Source organism: Nerophis lumbriciformis, linkage group LG24 (genome assembly GCF_033978685.3).
Source record: "Nerophis lumbriciformis linkage group LG24, RoL_Nlum_v2.1, whole genome shotgun sequence".
Classification (NCBI taxonomy): Eukaryota; Metazoa; Chordata; class Actinopteri; order Syngnathiformes; family Syngnathidae; genus Nerophis; species Nerophis lumbriciformis.
Window position 1 is genome coordinate 1,162,709 of NC_084571.2, and position 17,308 is coordinate 1,180,016.

The following is a 17,308-nucleotide window of genomic DNA, read 5'->3' on the forward strand; positions in this document are numbered from 1 at the left end:
CCTGGATGAAAACCTGTTCCAGAGCGTTCTTGAACTCAGACTGGGGGCGACTGTTCATTTTCCAGCAGGACAACAATCCTTAGCACACAACCAGATATCAAAGGAATGGCTTCAGGACAGCTTGTCATGACTTGGACTATGGAGCAGTTTCCTGCGTGGATTGTTTTCCCGTGGTGCAAGCGAACCGGACTGGACATCGGATGGAGGTATATACATGATTTAATCTCTTACTAAAAAGTACCAAACAAAAGGCGCGCACAAGGCGGAGACACAAAACTGGCTGAAGAACAATAACTTACACTTATCGTAGACTATGGACATGAAACAAAAGAACTGCTAAACGTGACATGAATAAACAAAAACTTACTTGGGAAAAGCATGGAAACGAGCATGGAACAATGGCATGGAATACAAGCATGAGTGACAAGGGTTATGCCGCCAGGCCGACTGCCTGGCAACTACTAGCTTAAATAATAATGTCTCATCATTAGTGACAACAGGTGCGTGAATCAAAACACCAGCAGCATGTGAAAATCATATGCCACCATGGCAACCAAAACAAGGGAGTGTAAACAGGAACTAAAAGCGTCTAAAACCAACAGAACATAACCAAAAAAAAACATGATCACAAAGACATGACACAACTCTGTAAATGTCCTTAAAGGCCTACTGAAAGCCACTACTACCGACCACGCAGTCTGATAGTTTATATATCAATGATGAAATCTTAACATTGCAACACTAAAGTGCAATTTTAAATTTTGCGCGAAATATCCTGCTGAAAACGTCTCGGTATGATGACGTTTGCGCGTGACGTCACGGATTGTAGAGGACATTTTGGGACAGCATGGTGGCCAGCTATTAAGTCGTCTGTTTTCATCGCAAAATTCCACAGTATTCTGGACATCTGTGTTGGTGAATCTTTTGCAATTTGTTCAATGAACAATGGAGACAGCAAAGAAAGCTGTAGGTGGGAAGCGGTGTATTGCGGCAGGCGTTGTGCCGGATAACGCACCCCCGCCGTAGAATGCACCCCTTGACTGTTGTGTTGGATAACATAGCCGGTGTTTCATTGTTTACATTCCCGGAAGATGACAGTCAAGCTTTACCATTGGCCTGTGGAGAACTGGGACAACAGAGACTCTTACCAGGAGGACTTTGAGTTGAATGCGCAGACGCGGTACCATGAGTACGCAGCTGCGGCTTCCAAACATTTGATCGCTTGCCCGTACGTGCGTGCTGCTATGTGCATGTCACGTACGTAACTTTGGGAACTTTGGGGAAATATATTTGCTGTATGAACTTTGGGGAGGTGAACGGTACTTTGGGCTGTGGGATTGAGTGTGTTGTGCAGGTGTTTGAGTTGTATTGGCGGGTTATATGGACGGGAGGGGGGAGGTGTTTGTTATGCGGGATTAATTTGTGGCATATTAAATATAAGCCTGGTTGTGTTGTGGCTAATAGAGTTGTGTTTATTTACTGTTTTTGTCATTCCCAGCTGAATATCAGGTCCCACCCGCCTCTCACAGCATCTTCCCTATCTGAATCGCTCCCACTGCCCTCTAGTCCTTCACTCTCACTTTCCTCATCCACAAATCTTTCATCCTGGCTCAAATTAATGGGGAAATTGTCCCTTTCTCGGTCCGAATCGCTCTCGCTGCTGGTGGCCATGATTGTAAACAATGTGCAGATGTGAGGAGCTCCACAACCTGTGACGTCACGCTCATATCGTCTGCTACTTCCGGTACAGGCAAGGCTTTTTTATCAGCGACCAAAAGTTGCAAACTTTATCGTCGATGTTCTCTACTAAATCCTTTCAGCAAAAATATGGCAATATCGCGAAATGATCAAGTATGACACATAGAATGGACCTGCTATCCCCGTTTAAATAAGAAAATTGCATTTCAGTAGGCCTTTAAGTGGCCCAGCCATAGCCCAGTCTTGAGTCCCATTGAACATCTCTGGAGATACCTAACTGATGGAACTTGGGAGGTGCTGCAAGGAGGAATGGGCGTAACTGCCCAAAGATAGGTGTGCCAAGCTTGTGGCATCGTATTCAAAAAGACTTGAGGCTGTAATTGCTGCCAAAGGTGCATCAACAAAGTATTGAGCAAAGACGTGGATACTTAAGTATATTTCATTTTTTAGTTTGATACAGTCGTGGTCAAAAGTTGACATACACTTGTAAAGAACATAATGTCATGGCTGTCTTGAATGTCCAATCATTTCTTCAACTCTTATTTTTTTGTGATAGAGTGATTGGAGCACATACTTGTTGGTCACAAACACTCATGAAGTTTGGTTCTTTTATGAATTTATTATGGGTCTACTGAAAATGTGAGCAAATGTGCTGGGTCAAAAGTATACATACAGCAATGTTAATATTTGCTTACATGTCCCTTGGCAAGTTTCACTGCAATAAGGCACTTTTGGTAGCCATCCACAAGCTTCTGGCAAGATTCTGCTTGAATTTTTGACCACTCCTCTTGACAAAATTGGTGCAGTTTAGGGAATTTGTTAGTTTTCTGACATGAACTTGTTTCTTCAGCATTGTCCACACGTTTAAGTCAGGACTTTGGGAAGGCCATTCTAAAACCTTAATTCTAGCCTGATTTAGCCATTCCTTTACCACTTTTGACGTGTGTTTGGGGTCATTGTCCTGTTGGAACACCCAACTGCGCCCAAGACCCAACCTCCGGGCTAAAGATTTCAGGTTGTCCTGAAGAATTTGGAGGTAATCCTCCTTTTTCTTTGTCCCATTTACTCTCTGTAAAGCACCAGTTCCATTGGCAGCAAAACAGGCCTAGAGCATAATACTACCACCACCATGCTTGACGGTATAGATGGTGTTCCTGGGATTAAAGGCCTCACCTTTTCTCCTCCAAACATATTGCTGGGTATTATGGCTAAACAGCTAAATTTTTGTTGCATCTGACATCACATGGACATAGATAAGACCTTCTGGAAGAAGGTTCTGTGGTCAGATGAAACAAACACTTGACGGAACGTTTGTTGCTGGATAGACGAATGACGCGTGGGAGAAGTGGGGGGTTGTGTGCCTGCCGAGTCTTTCCGTTGAGGACATCGATGCAATCTACCTATTCGAAACAATGACAACAGGGCAGGGCTTCACGGTGGCAGAGGGGTTAGTGCATCTGCCTCACAATACGAAGGTCCTGAGTAGTCTTGGGTTCAATCCCGGGCTCGGGATCTTTCTGTGTGGAGTTTGCATGTTCTCCCCGTGACTGCGTGGGTTCCCTCCGGGTACTCCGGCTTCCTCCCACTTCCAAAGACATGCACCTGGGGATAAGTTGATTGGCAACACTAAATTGGCCCTAGTGTGTGAATGTGAGTGTGAATGTTGTCTGTCTATCTGTGTTGGCCCTGCGATGAGGTGGCGACTTGTCCAGGGTGTACCCCGCCTTCCGCCCGATTGTAGCTGAGATAGGCTCCAGCGCCCCCGCGACCCCAAAGGGAATAAGCGGTAGAAAATGGATGGGATGGACAACAGGGCATCTGCTGATTGGATTGAGCGCTGCCCTGGTGTATCGACACATTTGGAATACGACTGCAGCCGTTCAAGGTACCCGTAAACTCCCCCGTCATGATTGATGGGATGGGCAGGGCTGAAGGCACTCAGACTGAGCCGATTTCTGAAATAAATTATTAGGATTATTCCTTTTAGGAGGGCAGAGTCCTCCCACAATCTTTAGTTCTAAGGCTGTCTAAAATGATGACTAGAACGGAAGTTTTACAATTGATTCGACCAAGTAGGAGCAAGTGCAATCAACATAATTACCAGAGAGCGAACGAGCCATCAAGGTCAAAGCAGTCCCTCTAATGGCTGCCCGTCTTCCCAGGCTTTTTGTATCTGCACGGGTTGCCTCGCCTCAGCATGAATTGAAACTGAAACCTAAGCTTTAGAAGTGAAAGTGAAACTTAGTAGATGTGTTTCTGTCAGGGGGGTTCATCTGTGGAATAGCTTGGATGACTCCTTAAAATGTTCCAGTTCCATTCACACATTTAAAAAACATTTTAAGACCAATGTCTTGGAAAAATATATCACTCTTGAATCAACACAGTAGTTATGATCAATGTTAATTATAAACTAAATGTGGGATATAAATAACAATGGAAGTATAATTGTTTGTATATAGCAGTGACGTGCAGTCACTAGAGGAAAGAAAAAAAATGTAAAAAGAAAAAAAAATTAATTAAATTGTTAAATGTATCCAGTGATTATACTATAAAGTTATTTTCCATTTAACTTCACCAGTTTTAGATTATTTTTATTCAAAATCGCTGAATTTTCACATTTGCCGTTCAAATACTGAGAAGAGACGGTGCGGTGATCAGCAGCCAGTTGAGACACGTCACTCAGTTGTGCCTCAACATGAATTGCGGACTCGGCTAACTGCTGGCCTGCTGTGCAGTAAGATTGTATTGCTATTTGAAGTATATTATACATTTCCATAGTTTAGTTAGCTGAGGTATATAATGTACGGTGTATTTTGTCAACAACTGTATGTGTGTAACGTATTTCTTGTGCTGAGCAATCATAAAACTGCTGCGAAGACGCACTGTGTGAGGCTTGCAGTAATCCCGCCTCCTGCACTCCCGCCGTAGAATGCACCCCCTGAAGGGAGTGTTATATCAACTACAGCCCACACTTAAACTTTCCACGTGCAAGATTGAATCTATTTAAAAAAGTTATTTAATAAGAAGCCAAAAAGTGCAAAAACAATCATGTTTGCGTTGGAGGAGTTGTGAATGACTGCAGGGCCACAACATTAGGTACACCTGCAGACTGCAGCAAGGATTTCATATTTCATTCATTCACAACTCCTCCAACACGAACATTATTGTTTTTGCACTTTGTGGCTTCTTATTGAGCTGCTGCATTTTTTGGTTGGGTTGTTTATTTCTTTTGAGTAACTTACTTCTACATTTCTAAAAGGGGAGGAATGTAATAGAGTGATCTATGTTTGTCTGTTGCCATCTCCTGGTTAATGTTGGCTATAGCGTACTGTGGTTACTTTTTGGTTGGCCAACGATTTACGTGGTGTTGCGCACCTGACGTCAAGTGTGTTGAGTCTGTTCTGAAGTCTACAGTAAAGAGACGTACTTCATCACCTCGCCTGGTTATTGCCTCCAACCCAATATATTACATAAAGGTAAGACCATAATAACGTTTTTTTTATTAAATGTGCTTTTTTGTGTGCTACAGTTTGTATGTGTAAAGTTAAAGTTAAAGTACCAATGATTGTCACACACACACTAGGTGTAATGAAATTTGTCCTCTGCATTTGACCCATCCCTTGTTCACCCCCTGGGATGTGAGGGGAGAAGTGGGCAGCAGCGGCGCCGCGCCTGGGAATAATTTTTGGTGATTTAACCCCCAATTCCAAGCCTTGATGCTGAGTGGCAAGCAGGGAAGAATGCTGGTATGAGCTTTTAAACATAACCCGTTAACTGCTGCCAATCAAATGGTGAATAAGATACTCTTTAGGGTTCATATGTTTGTAAATCTGACTGTGATGAAGTCAGTGCCTCACCAGCCATCAACCTCACCGCACGTCACTGCTATATAGTATATAATTGGTACAAAGGTTTAACGCGTGTACAAGGATATTTCACATGTCTTTACTGTGTATATAATTGAACAGTGTTTATGTTGTGTACAAGGTGTATTTATAATATGTTGTGCAAAGGAAATTTCATAATTTTTGGAAGCTCGTCTTGTATTTGACATTGTTTATAGGATTAGACGCAATAAGTGTTCAACTTCAGCCTAAACCCTTTCGGTCTGCAACATTTTCAATTTATGAATGTACAACTGTTTGTTTATTTTGTTGACCACTGACCGAAGAAGAAATAATAAACTAAACTAAACTAAACTTAACATGTGCGCTTTGCAAACACCTTATCTCATCAGGCCTGTACCTCATGACATCATTAATGATGATGTACAGTGCACATACATAACAAGCAGGGTCCATTCATTGTGTTTATCTCCTTCAAGCGGAACCAAGACCAAGGCTAGTGATTTCTAAGGCGATCGTATTCTGCCTGGAGGAAGGGAAAATAGTCCCTTAACAAAATCGCAAACTGGATATCATCTCAGAAAAGCTTTCCGTTCTGCAAGGCGAAATTAGAAATTAATCAAGTTGAGGACCAGGAATGGACAATTAAAGTAGACAAGGATTGGAATATATCTACTAACATTCTAAACTGACGAAAAACTGACGAAAAAACTCTTTTAGGAGTTCACTGTAGTGAGACGCTCTGATATTTATCCTCCTTACCCTCATAGACACCTGCTGATTGTTGACTTTTTTTTGGACTAATAGACGTGTGACAGGCTTACAATCCACAAATCTTTCATCCTCGCTCAAATTAATAGGGAAATCGTCGCTTTCTCGGTCCGAATCGCTCTCGCTGCTGGTGGCCATGATTGTAAACAATGTGCGGATGTGAGGAGCTCCACAACCTGTGACGTCACGCTACTCGTCTGCTACTTCCGATACAGGCAAGGCTTTTTTATCAGCGACCAAAAGTTGCGAACTATATCGTCGATGTTCTCTACTAAATCCTTTCAGCAAAAATATGGCAATATCGTGAAATGATCAAGTATGACACATAGAATGGACCTGCTATCCCCGTTTAAATAAGAAAATCGCATTTCAGTAGGCCTTTAATCAAGTAATTATTTGGCGTACTATAAGATGGACCCCGCGTACCACTAGTGGTACACGTACCTCAGTTTGAGAATTATTGTTCTAAAGTAACGTTACTCTTACTTGAGTACAATTTTTGGGGGCTCTACCCACCTCTGGGTACCACTACATTTTCAACTAGAATGTCACTTAAGTAGTAGACTACTTCCTGGTTCGGGGAGGCTAGTGGACCAATAAGATGGGCGTTACTATGGTCCTGGACACTACAATAAATACATTCCCGTATCCAGACCCTCACCAAAATATAATTGTTCCGAGTTGTCAGCAATGACACAACAAAGCTGGTGGTTTTGCAAGGCAAATAAGTGTTATCTATATGCACTATTGTGTTTATTATTGATTTGTTTGTGCTCATGGGAAGTGTTAACATGTTCCAGGCGCTCACATTACACGTGTATGGAAAAACAACAACAACAAAAAAAACAGCCACTATGAATTATTAGCAGCACCCTCAAGCAGGAAGCTGCGTTTCCAAGCAACAGGCCGTTTGTTTCCTCCGCCTTGTTAATCTTTCATCAGAATAAAACGTGTTTTTTAACGTTCGTCCTTTACTAAAAGGGTCCTGTCCTTTTAAAATGATATTGGATCCCAGTGGAGCGCCACAGTAAGTGTATTGTAATGAAACACTCCATAAATATCAACTTATGTACAGGGCAAATCTGCATTCTTCTCCCTTTGGCCGACACACTCAGATTCCGCAGCCTGCTCCCCAACTGTTGACCACCTACCTCATGATGTGACACTTCCACAGCATGTACAATATTTAAACACACAGCTAGCAACTACACAACAGCTAAGCAAACAATAGCACACACGCTAGACATACGTAATAATAATTGGACAATGTTGCAGTGTAAAACAGCACATTTGTCAATATAAACAAGTATCCAATAACTATAGTTGCATATTACTTACACATACAAAGTCTCCAAGGCAGAAGCACATTAGAAATTATCCAGTAACAAACGTGTCCGCATCACTCGAATTACTGCCTGACGAGCTTAATGAATTAATGTGGCCGCTTGCTGTCACAAAGAAAACAATTACCACTCCACTTCAACTTAAAAACAGCATAAGTTCATTCTAGACAAATAATAATACATAGGTTAGTGTTTTTCATACGTACCATTGTTCTTTGTTTGACTTATTTCACTTGTATAACAAAATAATACAATGTATGACTCCTGCTGATATCGTATCGCCGCAATGTCAGTATCAGTCAATACTCAGGGTCTCAAAAGTGAATACGTTGAATTGGGACTGTGCAGTACGAAGGGGATTCATATGGCCCCATTCGTCACGGTTTACCTGACACAGGAAACGTGACAAATCAACACTTTAGTCGCCAGATGGCAGCAGTGTTGAATATCATAAAATGTGTTTTGTGGCATATCCAACTTTGACCACAGTGTCCAGGGTTTATCATTTTCCCCCAGATGGCATCATAAAATGATTAACCCCGCCCCTCTTCCTCTCATGCGAGATCCACCCAGGACTGGGGCCAAATTAATCCTTTCCCTACTGTAAATAAGTCTTAACTAGAGATGTCCGATAATGGCTTTTTTGCCGATATCCGATATTCCGATATTGTCCAACTCTTAATTACCGATTCCGATATCAACCAATACCGATATATACAGTCGTGGAATTAACACATTATTATGCCTAATTTTGTTGTGATGGCCCTCTGGATGCCATATTTATTATTGAAGTTACAAAGTGCATTATTTTTTTTTAACATGCCTCAAAACAGCAGCTTGCAATTTGGGAGAGCATGAGGAGGTTGAGGTGGGGGTGGGAGGGTAGTGGGGGGGGTGCATATTGTAGCGTCCCAGAAGAGTTAGTGCTGCAAGGGGTTCTGGGTATTTGTTCTGTTGTGTTTATGTTGTGTTACGGTGCGGATGTTCTCCCGAAATGTGTTTGTCATACTTGTTTGGTGTGGGTTCACAGTGTGGCGCATATTTGTAACAGTGTTAAAGTTGTTTATACGGACACCCTCAGTGTGACCTGTATGGCTGTTGACCAAGTATGCGTGGATTCACTTGTGTGTGTTATAAGCCGTAGGTATTATGTGATTGGGCCGGCACGCAAAGGCAGTGCCTTCAAGGTTAATTGGCGCTCCGTACAGTGGCGTTTTTTAACGTCATAAATTTTACTTTTTGAAACCGATACCGATAATTTCCGATATTACATTTTAAAGCATTTATCGGCCGATAATAACGGCAGTCCGATATTATCGGACATCTCTAGTCTCAACAGTTTAAAATGTAGTTGAGTGTCTTTTTAAGGAGGTGTGCAGGAACGTTTCCTTAATAATTAATAACAATTAGTGATCAAAACTGCACAAATGAGACCAAAAAGTAAAATATATTTAAATTTTGTCTCACAGAAAAAAAAGATAAATAACTATTTTTTTTATTGGTATGTACATTGAGATATTTTAATGTCATTTTTCACCCACTTCACCAACTCTAATCCTGTAAATCATCGTTTGTTGCAAATTATTATTACCGTATTTTTCGGACTATAAGTGGCAGTTTTTTTCATAGTTTGACCGGAGGTGCGACTTATACTCAGGAGCGACTTATGTGTGAAATTATTAACACATTAGCGTAAAATATCAAATAATATTATTTAACTCATTCACGTAAGAGACTAGACGTATAAGATTTCATGGGATTTAGCGATTAGGAGTGACAGATTGTTTGGTAAACGTATAGCATGTTCTATATGTTATAGTTATTTGAATGACTCTTACCATAATATGTTACGTTAACATACCAGTTGGTTATTTATGCCTCATATAACGTACACTTATTCAGCCTGTTGTTCACTATTCTTTATTTATTTTAAATTGCCTTTCAAATGTCTATTCTTGGTGTTGGGTTTTATCAAATACATTTCCCCCAAAAATGCGACTTATACTCCAGTGCGACTTATATATGTTTTTTTCCTTCTTTATTGTGCATTTTCGGCAGGTGCGACTTATACTCCGAAAAATACGGTAATCCTGAACGTGACGACATATAACCTGACAGTCCTAAATAGACATAAAGAGGACAGGTGTGTGCGTGTGCGTCTCACCTGTGTCCCCCCAAACCGGCAGGTAGTCGTCCTGCTGGATGTCCAGCATGATCTCCAGGCCGTTCCCCGTGCCGCCCTTCATGGTGGTGCGCAGCGACTTGCCGTCCTCGGCCGCGTTGAACATGTAGCACTTGCCGTACCTGGTGAACACCTGCGGACGACACCACAGGGGTCAAAGGTGAGCGTGCCCACGCAGAGACAACAACTGCGACAAGCAACCGTACTTCCTTAACTTCATTTCATTTTCCTTTTTTTAATTAGGTAAAAAAAATGAAAACATTTGAGATTAAAATCTCTTTCTCTCGAGAGTGACCTGGCCAAAAGGGCAGCAAAAACAGGTTTCATGAATAAAAAAATAAATACAAAAAAAGCACCAGTCACACACTATAGTTAAAAGTACAAAGTATTTGCAACAGAAAAATAAAAGGTTTCAATAAAACTGCAGAGAGTACTGGGCATAAAAAGGAGGCTTTTAATTGGAAAGAGGCATTTGAGAAGGCGGAGCTAGATACCACTAGTGTGCCGTGGGAGATGATCTAATTTCACCTATTTGGGTTAAAAATATTTTTTGCACTCAAGTAATTATAGTCTGCAAATGATGTGTTGTTGTTGAGTGTCGGTGTTGTCTAGAGCTCGGCAGAGTAACCGTGTAATACTCTTCCATATCAGTAGGTGGCAGCCGGTAGCTAATTGCTTTGTAGATGTCGGAAACAGCGGAAGGCAGTGTGCAGGTAAAAAAGTGTCTAATGCTTAAACCAAAAATAAACAAAAGGTGAGTGCCCCTAAGAAAAGGCATTGAAGCTTAGGGAAGGCTACGCAGAACGAAACTAAAGCTGAACTGGCTACAAAGTCAACAAAAACAGAATGCTGGACGACAGCAAAGACTTACTGTGGAGCAAAGACGGCGTCCACAATGTACATCCGAACATGACATGACAATCTACAATGTCCCCACAAAGAAGGATAAAAACAACTGAAATATTCTTGATTGCCAAAACAAAGTAGATGCGGGAAACATCGCTCAAAGGAAGGAATTAAACTGCTACAGGAAAATACCAAAAAAAAGAGAAAATGCCCCCAAAATAGGAGCGCAAGACAAGAAGTAAAACACTACACACAGGAAAACAGCAAAACACTCCAAATAAGTCATGATGTGATGTGACAGGTGGTGACAGTACACCTACTTTGAGACAAGAGCTATAGTGATGCATGCCTGGTTATGCTTTAAATTCATATCCAACGACTTTTTACTGTCAACTGAGTTTATGATTTCTGCTGGTGGTGTGCCTCCAGATGTTTTCAACGCAAAAAATGTGCCTCGGCTCAAAAAAGGCTGAAAAACACTGAAGTAGACAACCAAAATAATGGAGCAAAGAAATACATCGAACCATGTTGGATTTCCTTTTTGGTCCACGTTTTATCCAAAGTTTGTATTTGTCATTTTCCATCCAATGTTCATTAAAACAACAAACTCCCGGCATGATGGACCGATGCACCACTTGTCCTCATGGGGGCGACACAGAGCCAATGGCAACAACCTAATGTAAGGGCTGGTGCAAAACCAACAGATTAAACGTTTAGCTTTCATTTTTTAGGAAACTATTTTTTAATTTTTTTTTTACATTTTATAAATTAGCCTATTGAGTCAGACTGCCGAGAAATATGATGAACATTTCCAAGCACTTCACAAACATTCAAGCATTTTTCAAACCTCGAAAACACAACATTTTTAAAATACAAGCATTTTCAAGGTTTTTAAGCACCTGTACGAACCCTGAATATAATACCGTAGCTCATGCCCAGCTAGCCAGTAAGCAAAAGAGCTAGGGATGTCCGATAATGGCTTTTTGCCGATATCCGATACCGTCCAACTCTTTAATTACCGATACAGATATCAACCGATATATACAGTCGTGGAATTAACACATTATTATGCCTAATTTGGACAACCAGGTATGGTGAAGATAAGGTACTTTTAAAAAAAAAAAAATAAAATAAGATAAATAAATTAAAAACATTTTCTTGACTAAAAAAGAAAGTAAAACAATATAAAAACAGTTACATAGAAACTAGTAATTAATGAAAATGAGTAAAATTAACTGTTAAAGGTTAGTACTATTAGTGGACCAGCAACACCCACAATCATGTGTGCTTACGGACTGTATCCCTTGCAGACTGTATTGATATATATTGATATATAATGTAGGAACCACAATATTAATAACAGAAAGAAACAACCCTTTTGTGTGAATGAGTGTAAATGGGGGAGGGAGTTTTTTTGGGTTGGTGCACTAATTGTAAGTGTATCTTGTGTTTTTATGCTGATTTAATAAAAAAAACAAAAAAAACAACAAAAAAAACGATACCAATAATTTAAAAAAACGATACCGATAATTTCCGATATTACATTTTAAAGCATTTATCGGCATCTCTAAAAATAGCTACTTCTCTCCTGGATCTGCTCTTTTTTTTAACAATAAGCAGGAGAAGACACTTTCAATCCCTTTAAAGCAATTAGTAATTTTCCACTAGGGACCAAGCCATTAGTAGCACCACAAAGATCAACAAGAACAACACACACACACACACACACACACACACACACACACACACACACACACACACACACACACACACACACACACACACACACACACACACACACACACACACACACACACACACACACTCCGGTGAGGAACGACTTCCATTCCTAATGGCTCTGTGCTAAAGTAGCAGCTCACAGGTAATACCTTGAAGGTGTTTATGAATAATACATTCAAATAGCACAAATGACTGTGTGTGTGTGTGTGTGTGTGTTTGTGTGTGTATGTGTGTGTGTGTGTGTGCGTGTGCACCAGCATGTACGTGGTCGTGTAGTCTTGAGGTCCCCACTCATGAATAGTAACCATCATAATCGACTGCGCTGCCGCAGTGACTGATGGAAAGGAAGCATGGAGACAGAGGAATAAACAAAGTGCGGCCATGTTGTCGGCTCCTCCATAGTCAAATAAAGACTGTTGTTTTTGTTTAGTTTCTCAGTATTTGGCTGACAGGACGTAATGCAGCGAGTCTCAGTATTTTGTGTATGTTAGACTGACCATACGTCCTCTTTTGTCCGGACATGTCCTCTTTTGCGGGGCTGTCCGGGCGGAATTCCTTAAATGCCTCAAATGTCCGGCATTTTGAGTTAGGGTTGCGTGTATTTTCAATGTACGTTCAGTTAAGAAGGGGTTAAAAACAAAACAAATTGTGCACGCAGCAGCATTGGTGAGGGAGGGGCAGAGACAGAGAGAGCAAGAGAGTTATGATAAACGTGCATGCGTCGCCAGGCTCTGCTTTTTATCCATAGATTTATCAGATTTAATTTTTTATTATCTATAGCAGGGGTGTCAAAAGTGTGCCCCGGAGGCCATTTGCGGCCCACAGCTAATGTTTTAAAGGCCCACGGCACATTCTAAAAATACTATTAAAATAATCAAAAATATAACAAAAGTGAAATAAAAAAGCTTAAAGGTTAAATGTAATTTAGAAAAAGTTGCAATGTTGACTAATAAAACAAAGCTGTTTTTTTTTCCTTTCAAACTGTCATTGCTCAAAACATAATATTGAATCAAAATCAATGTTATTATGAATTAAAAAGTTAAAGTACCAATGATTGTCACACACACACGAGGTGTGGCGAAATTATTCTCTGCATTTGACCCATCACCCTTGATCACCCTTGGGAGGTGAGGGGAGCAGTGGGCAGCAGCGGTGGCCGCGCCCAGGAATCATTTTTGGTGATTTAACCCCCAATTCCAACCCTTGAGTGCCAAGCAGGGAGGTAACGGGTCCCATTTTTATAGTCTTTGGTATGACTCGGCCGGGGTTTGAACTCACAACCTACCGATCTCAGGGCGGACACTCTAACCACTAGGCTTATTGACCTATCCAATTACTTCATATCAAATATTACACTTTGAAAAATATTTTCGGTGGAAGATTTTGCATATTTTGTGTGTTTGCCATTAAAAACATAGTTTTGTTTGACAAAAAAGGGCGGAAAACAAACAAACAAAAAAACAAAACAAAAAAAAGTAAAACATTTTGAAATGAGGGATAGATCTGAAGTTGATGTAGACCCCAGAGATTTAAGCGTTAAATATAAAATGTATGTATGCCCTGGCACACCATTATCATCAGTTCATGACCCAAGCAAAACACTTTTTACACTTTTATACTGAAATAAATACACCTACAACTTATTCAATAAAAACATAGAAAAAAAACTAGCAGCAGTGGTAAAGTTCAGATCCATGAAGGAAAGAAGAACGTGAATAAATGTTTATAACTGATACATTTACATATGCATACACATTTGTTTTCTTTTTTTTAATAATTTTTTTAAAATGAATTAAGTAACGTTTATGACAACCTTTTTCCAAAACACAATATAGAATGTGAGATATAACAGGACAATGCATACGTTTATCTTTTTTTTTCAAAACGCTTACAAAAAAAGTGGGACCCAAAAATTTACTGTGGGACCCCATTTTTATGACTTGATGATTCTGAAAATTCCTAGCGCCAACATTGCTGTCAACAGAGGAGAAAAAATGCTTTATTTAAATAAATATATTATATATAAAGCAAGTTCGAGTATCATTGGCAAATTTTCACCTAGTCCCGGCCAACGCTCCCTCTAAGGTGCGCGCCTGCGCAATTGTGCACTGCTCACGCGTCCTCTGCACACAGCAAATTAATGACACGCAGAAAATAAAAAATCCCATCTGAACTTTAAACAAAATAAACACATTACAGTTTATTCTGTATGATTTTGCAATGCAACTCTGTGAGTGACAGGTGACAACAAGAGTGGCCCCAATGAATAAAACAATCTATTATCGTCTGTCGAAACACTTTACGGACAGGAATTCCATCAATCACTTTATTGAGCAAAACTGTTTGTAACCACACAAAAAACATGAATAAAAAAAACTTTTATCTATAAAAACTGGTAATTTTCTGCCATACAAACCAGACTTAAACCAACATTATCATCCGTCGTTTCAACAGAAGCCGCTCGCTCTGTCTCACCTGCACCAAAACACGCACTCATGGCACTTAGCCAGTGCTGCGTTTATGGCCACACAAAAAGTCGGACAACCCCAACGCCACACAATGTGTAAATGCCAGGTTGTAACACTCTGACTCCACAATCAGATGTGTGCTTATTTTACTGCCATTTATTAAAGGGGAACATTATCACCAGACCTATGTAAGCGTCAATATATACCTTGATGTTGCAGAAAAAAGACCATATATTTTTTTAACCGATTTCCGAACTCTAAATGGGTGAATGTTGGCGAATTAAACGCCTTTCTAGTATACGCTCTCGGAGCGATGACGTCACAACGTGACGTCACATCGGGAAGCAATCCGCCATTTTTTCAAACACCGAGTCAAATCAGCTCTGTTATTTTCCGTTTTTTCGACTGTTTTCCGTACCTTGGAGACATCATGCCTCGTCGGTGTGTTGTCGGAGGGTGTAACAACACGAACAGGGACGGATTCAAGTTGTACTAGTGGCCCAAAGATGCGAAAGTGGCAAGAAATTGGACGTTTGTTCCGCACACTTTACCGACGAAAGCTATGCTACGACAGAGATGGCAAGAATGTGTGGATATCCTGCGACACTCAAAGCAGATGCATTTCCAACCATAAAGTCAAAGAAATCTGCCGCCAGACCCCCATTGAATCTGCCGGAGTGTGTGAGCTATTCAGGGACAAAGGACCTCGGTAGCACGGCAAGCAATGGCGGCAGTTTGTTCCCGCAGACGAGCGAGCTAAACCCCCTGGATGTCTTGGCTCACACCGTCCCTTATGCCACCGAAGATGATCAAGAGAAGAATATCGACCCTAGCTTCCCTGGCCTGCTGACATCAACTCCAAAACTGGACAGATCAGCTTTCAGGGAAAGAGCGCGGATGAGGGTATGTCTACAGAATATATTAATTGATGAAAATTGGGTTGTCTGCACTCTCAAAGTGCATGTTGTTGCCAAATGTATTTCATATGCTGTAAACCTAGTTCATAGTTGTTAGTTTCCTTTAATGCCAAACAAACACATACCAATCGTTGGTTAGAAGGCGATCGCCGAATTCGTCCTCGCTTTCTCCCGTGTCGCTGGCTGTCGTGTCGTTTTCGTCGGTTTCGCTTGCATACGGTTCAAACCGATATGGCTCAATAGCTTCAGTTTCTTCTTCAATTTCGTTTTTGCTATCTGCCTCCACACTACAACCATCCGTTTCAATACATTCGTAATCTGTTGAATTGCTTAAGCCGCTGAAATCCGAGTCTGAATCCGAGCTAATGTCGCTATAGCTTGCTGTTCTATGCGCCATGTTTGTTGTGTTGGCTTCACTATGTGACGTCACAGGAAAATGGACGGGTGTATATAACGATGGTTAAAATCGGGCACTTTGAAGCTTTTTTTAGGGATATTGCGTGATGGGTAACATTTTGAAAAAAACTTCGAAAAATAAAATAAGCCACTGGGAACTGATTTTTAATGGTTTTAACCCTTCTGAAATTGTGATAATGTTTCCCTTTAAGAATGTTAATCTAAGGATATTATTCATGAAATATTGTCACTATATAAATGCTAATAAAAAGATGTATTTTACAGACAGAAAGTTACAGGAACTAAATGTAATCTCTGAAAGGGGTAACATTTCTTTTAAAGGCAGCCAGACATACAATACTAGCACATAGGTCATGAAAAACATGTTTTTTTGTCATTGTCATTGTAAGGGGGCAAAATCACTTATATCAGAAAATGATTTTAATAAAACATTTAAATTGTTATTTAGTCAGGTTTGGGACAGGTGACAGGTGTGACGCTGGTGTGGCCACAGTGTGCACGTCTGATGTTGCTCACATGTGCTCCACTGAATGCTCAGGGAGTTTGTGCGTTTGCTCACAAACATTAAAAATGAGAGGGAACATGCCCGCCTTGGCACGCATATATGTGTCCTCTTTTTGGGATTTCAGAATATGGTCAGCCGAGTGTACGTTATGTAATGTATAGTGCATGCAGAGTACCCGTGTTTCAAGGTGTGTGTGTGTGTGTGTGTGTGTGTGTGTCACAGACTTTGCAGCTCCGCCCACCTCGTTTGCACAACAAGGACATATCTCATTTGAGAAGAATGGAGATAACGAGGCCACTTATTGCAATCAGAGGGAAAGACTCCAACACGTTCCGACACAAAAGAACTCACGCCATTAAAAGAACATAAGATGTTCTCATATGAGCTCGTCAAACACACATTATTTTTTTATACTTAAAAAAAAAAACAGTATTATTACTCATTATGCTCATAGTAGTCTCGCTAATGATTTACTGAATAAAAAAAACTACTTGGCTGCATTTCTGAGAAGAATTTCCAAAGTTCCTTGCGCTGCAATATGTGGACTATTATTTTGATATAGATGCTGTACAATAA

At 40.6% G+C, this 17,308-nt stretch overlaps 1 protein-coding gene across 3 annotated transcripts in view; it reads right to left on the minus strand.

Annotated features, from left to right (window-relative positions):
• The window catches only part of asic2 (acid-sensing (proton-gated) ion channel 2), an 865,381-nt gene that overhangs the window by 86,656 nt on the left and 761,417 nt on the right, over positions 1-17,308 (minus strand). For all 3 annotated transcript variants that reach the window (XM_061981307.1, XM_061981305.1, XM_061981304.1), the window contains one exon: positions 9,822-9,972. In XM_061981307.1, coding sequence (XP_061837291.1) covers positions 9,822-9,972 — 151 coding nt within the window. The remainder of the gene's footprint in view (positions 1-9,821; positions 9,973-17,308) is intronic.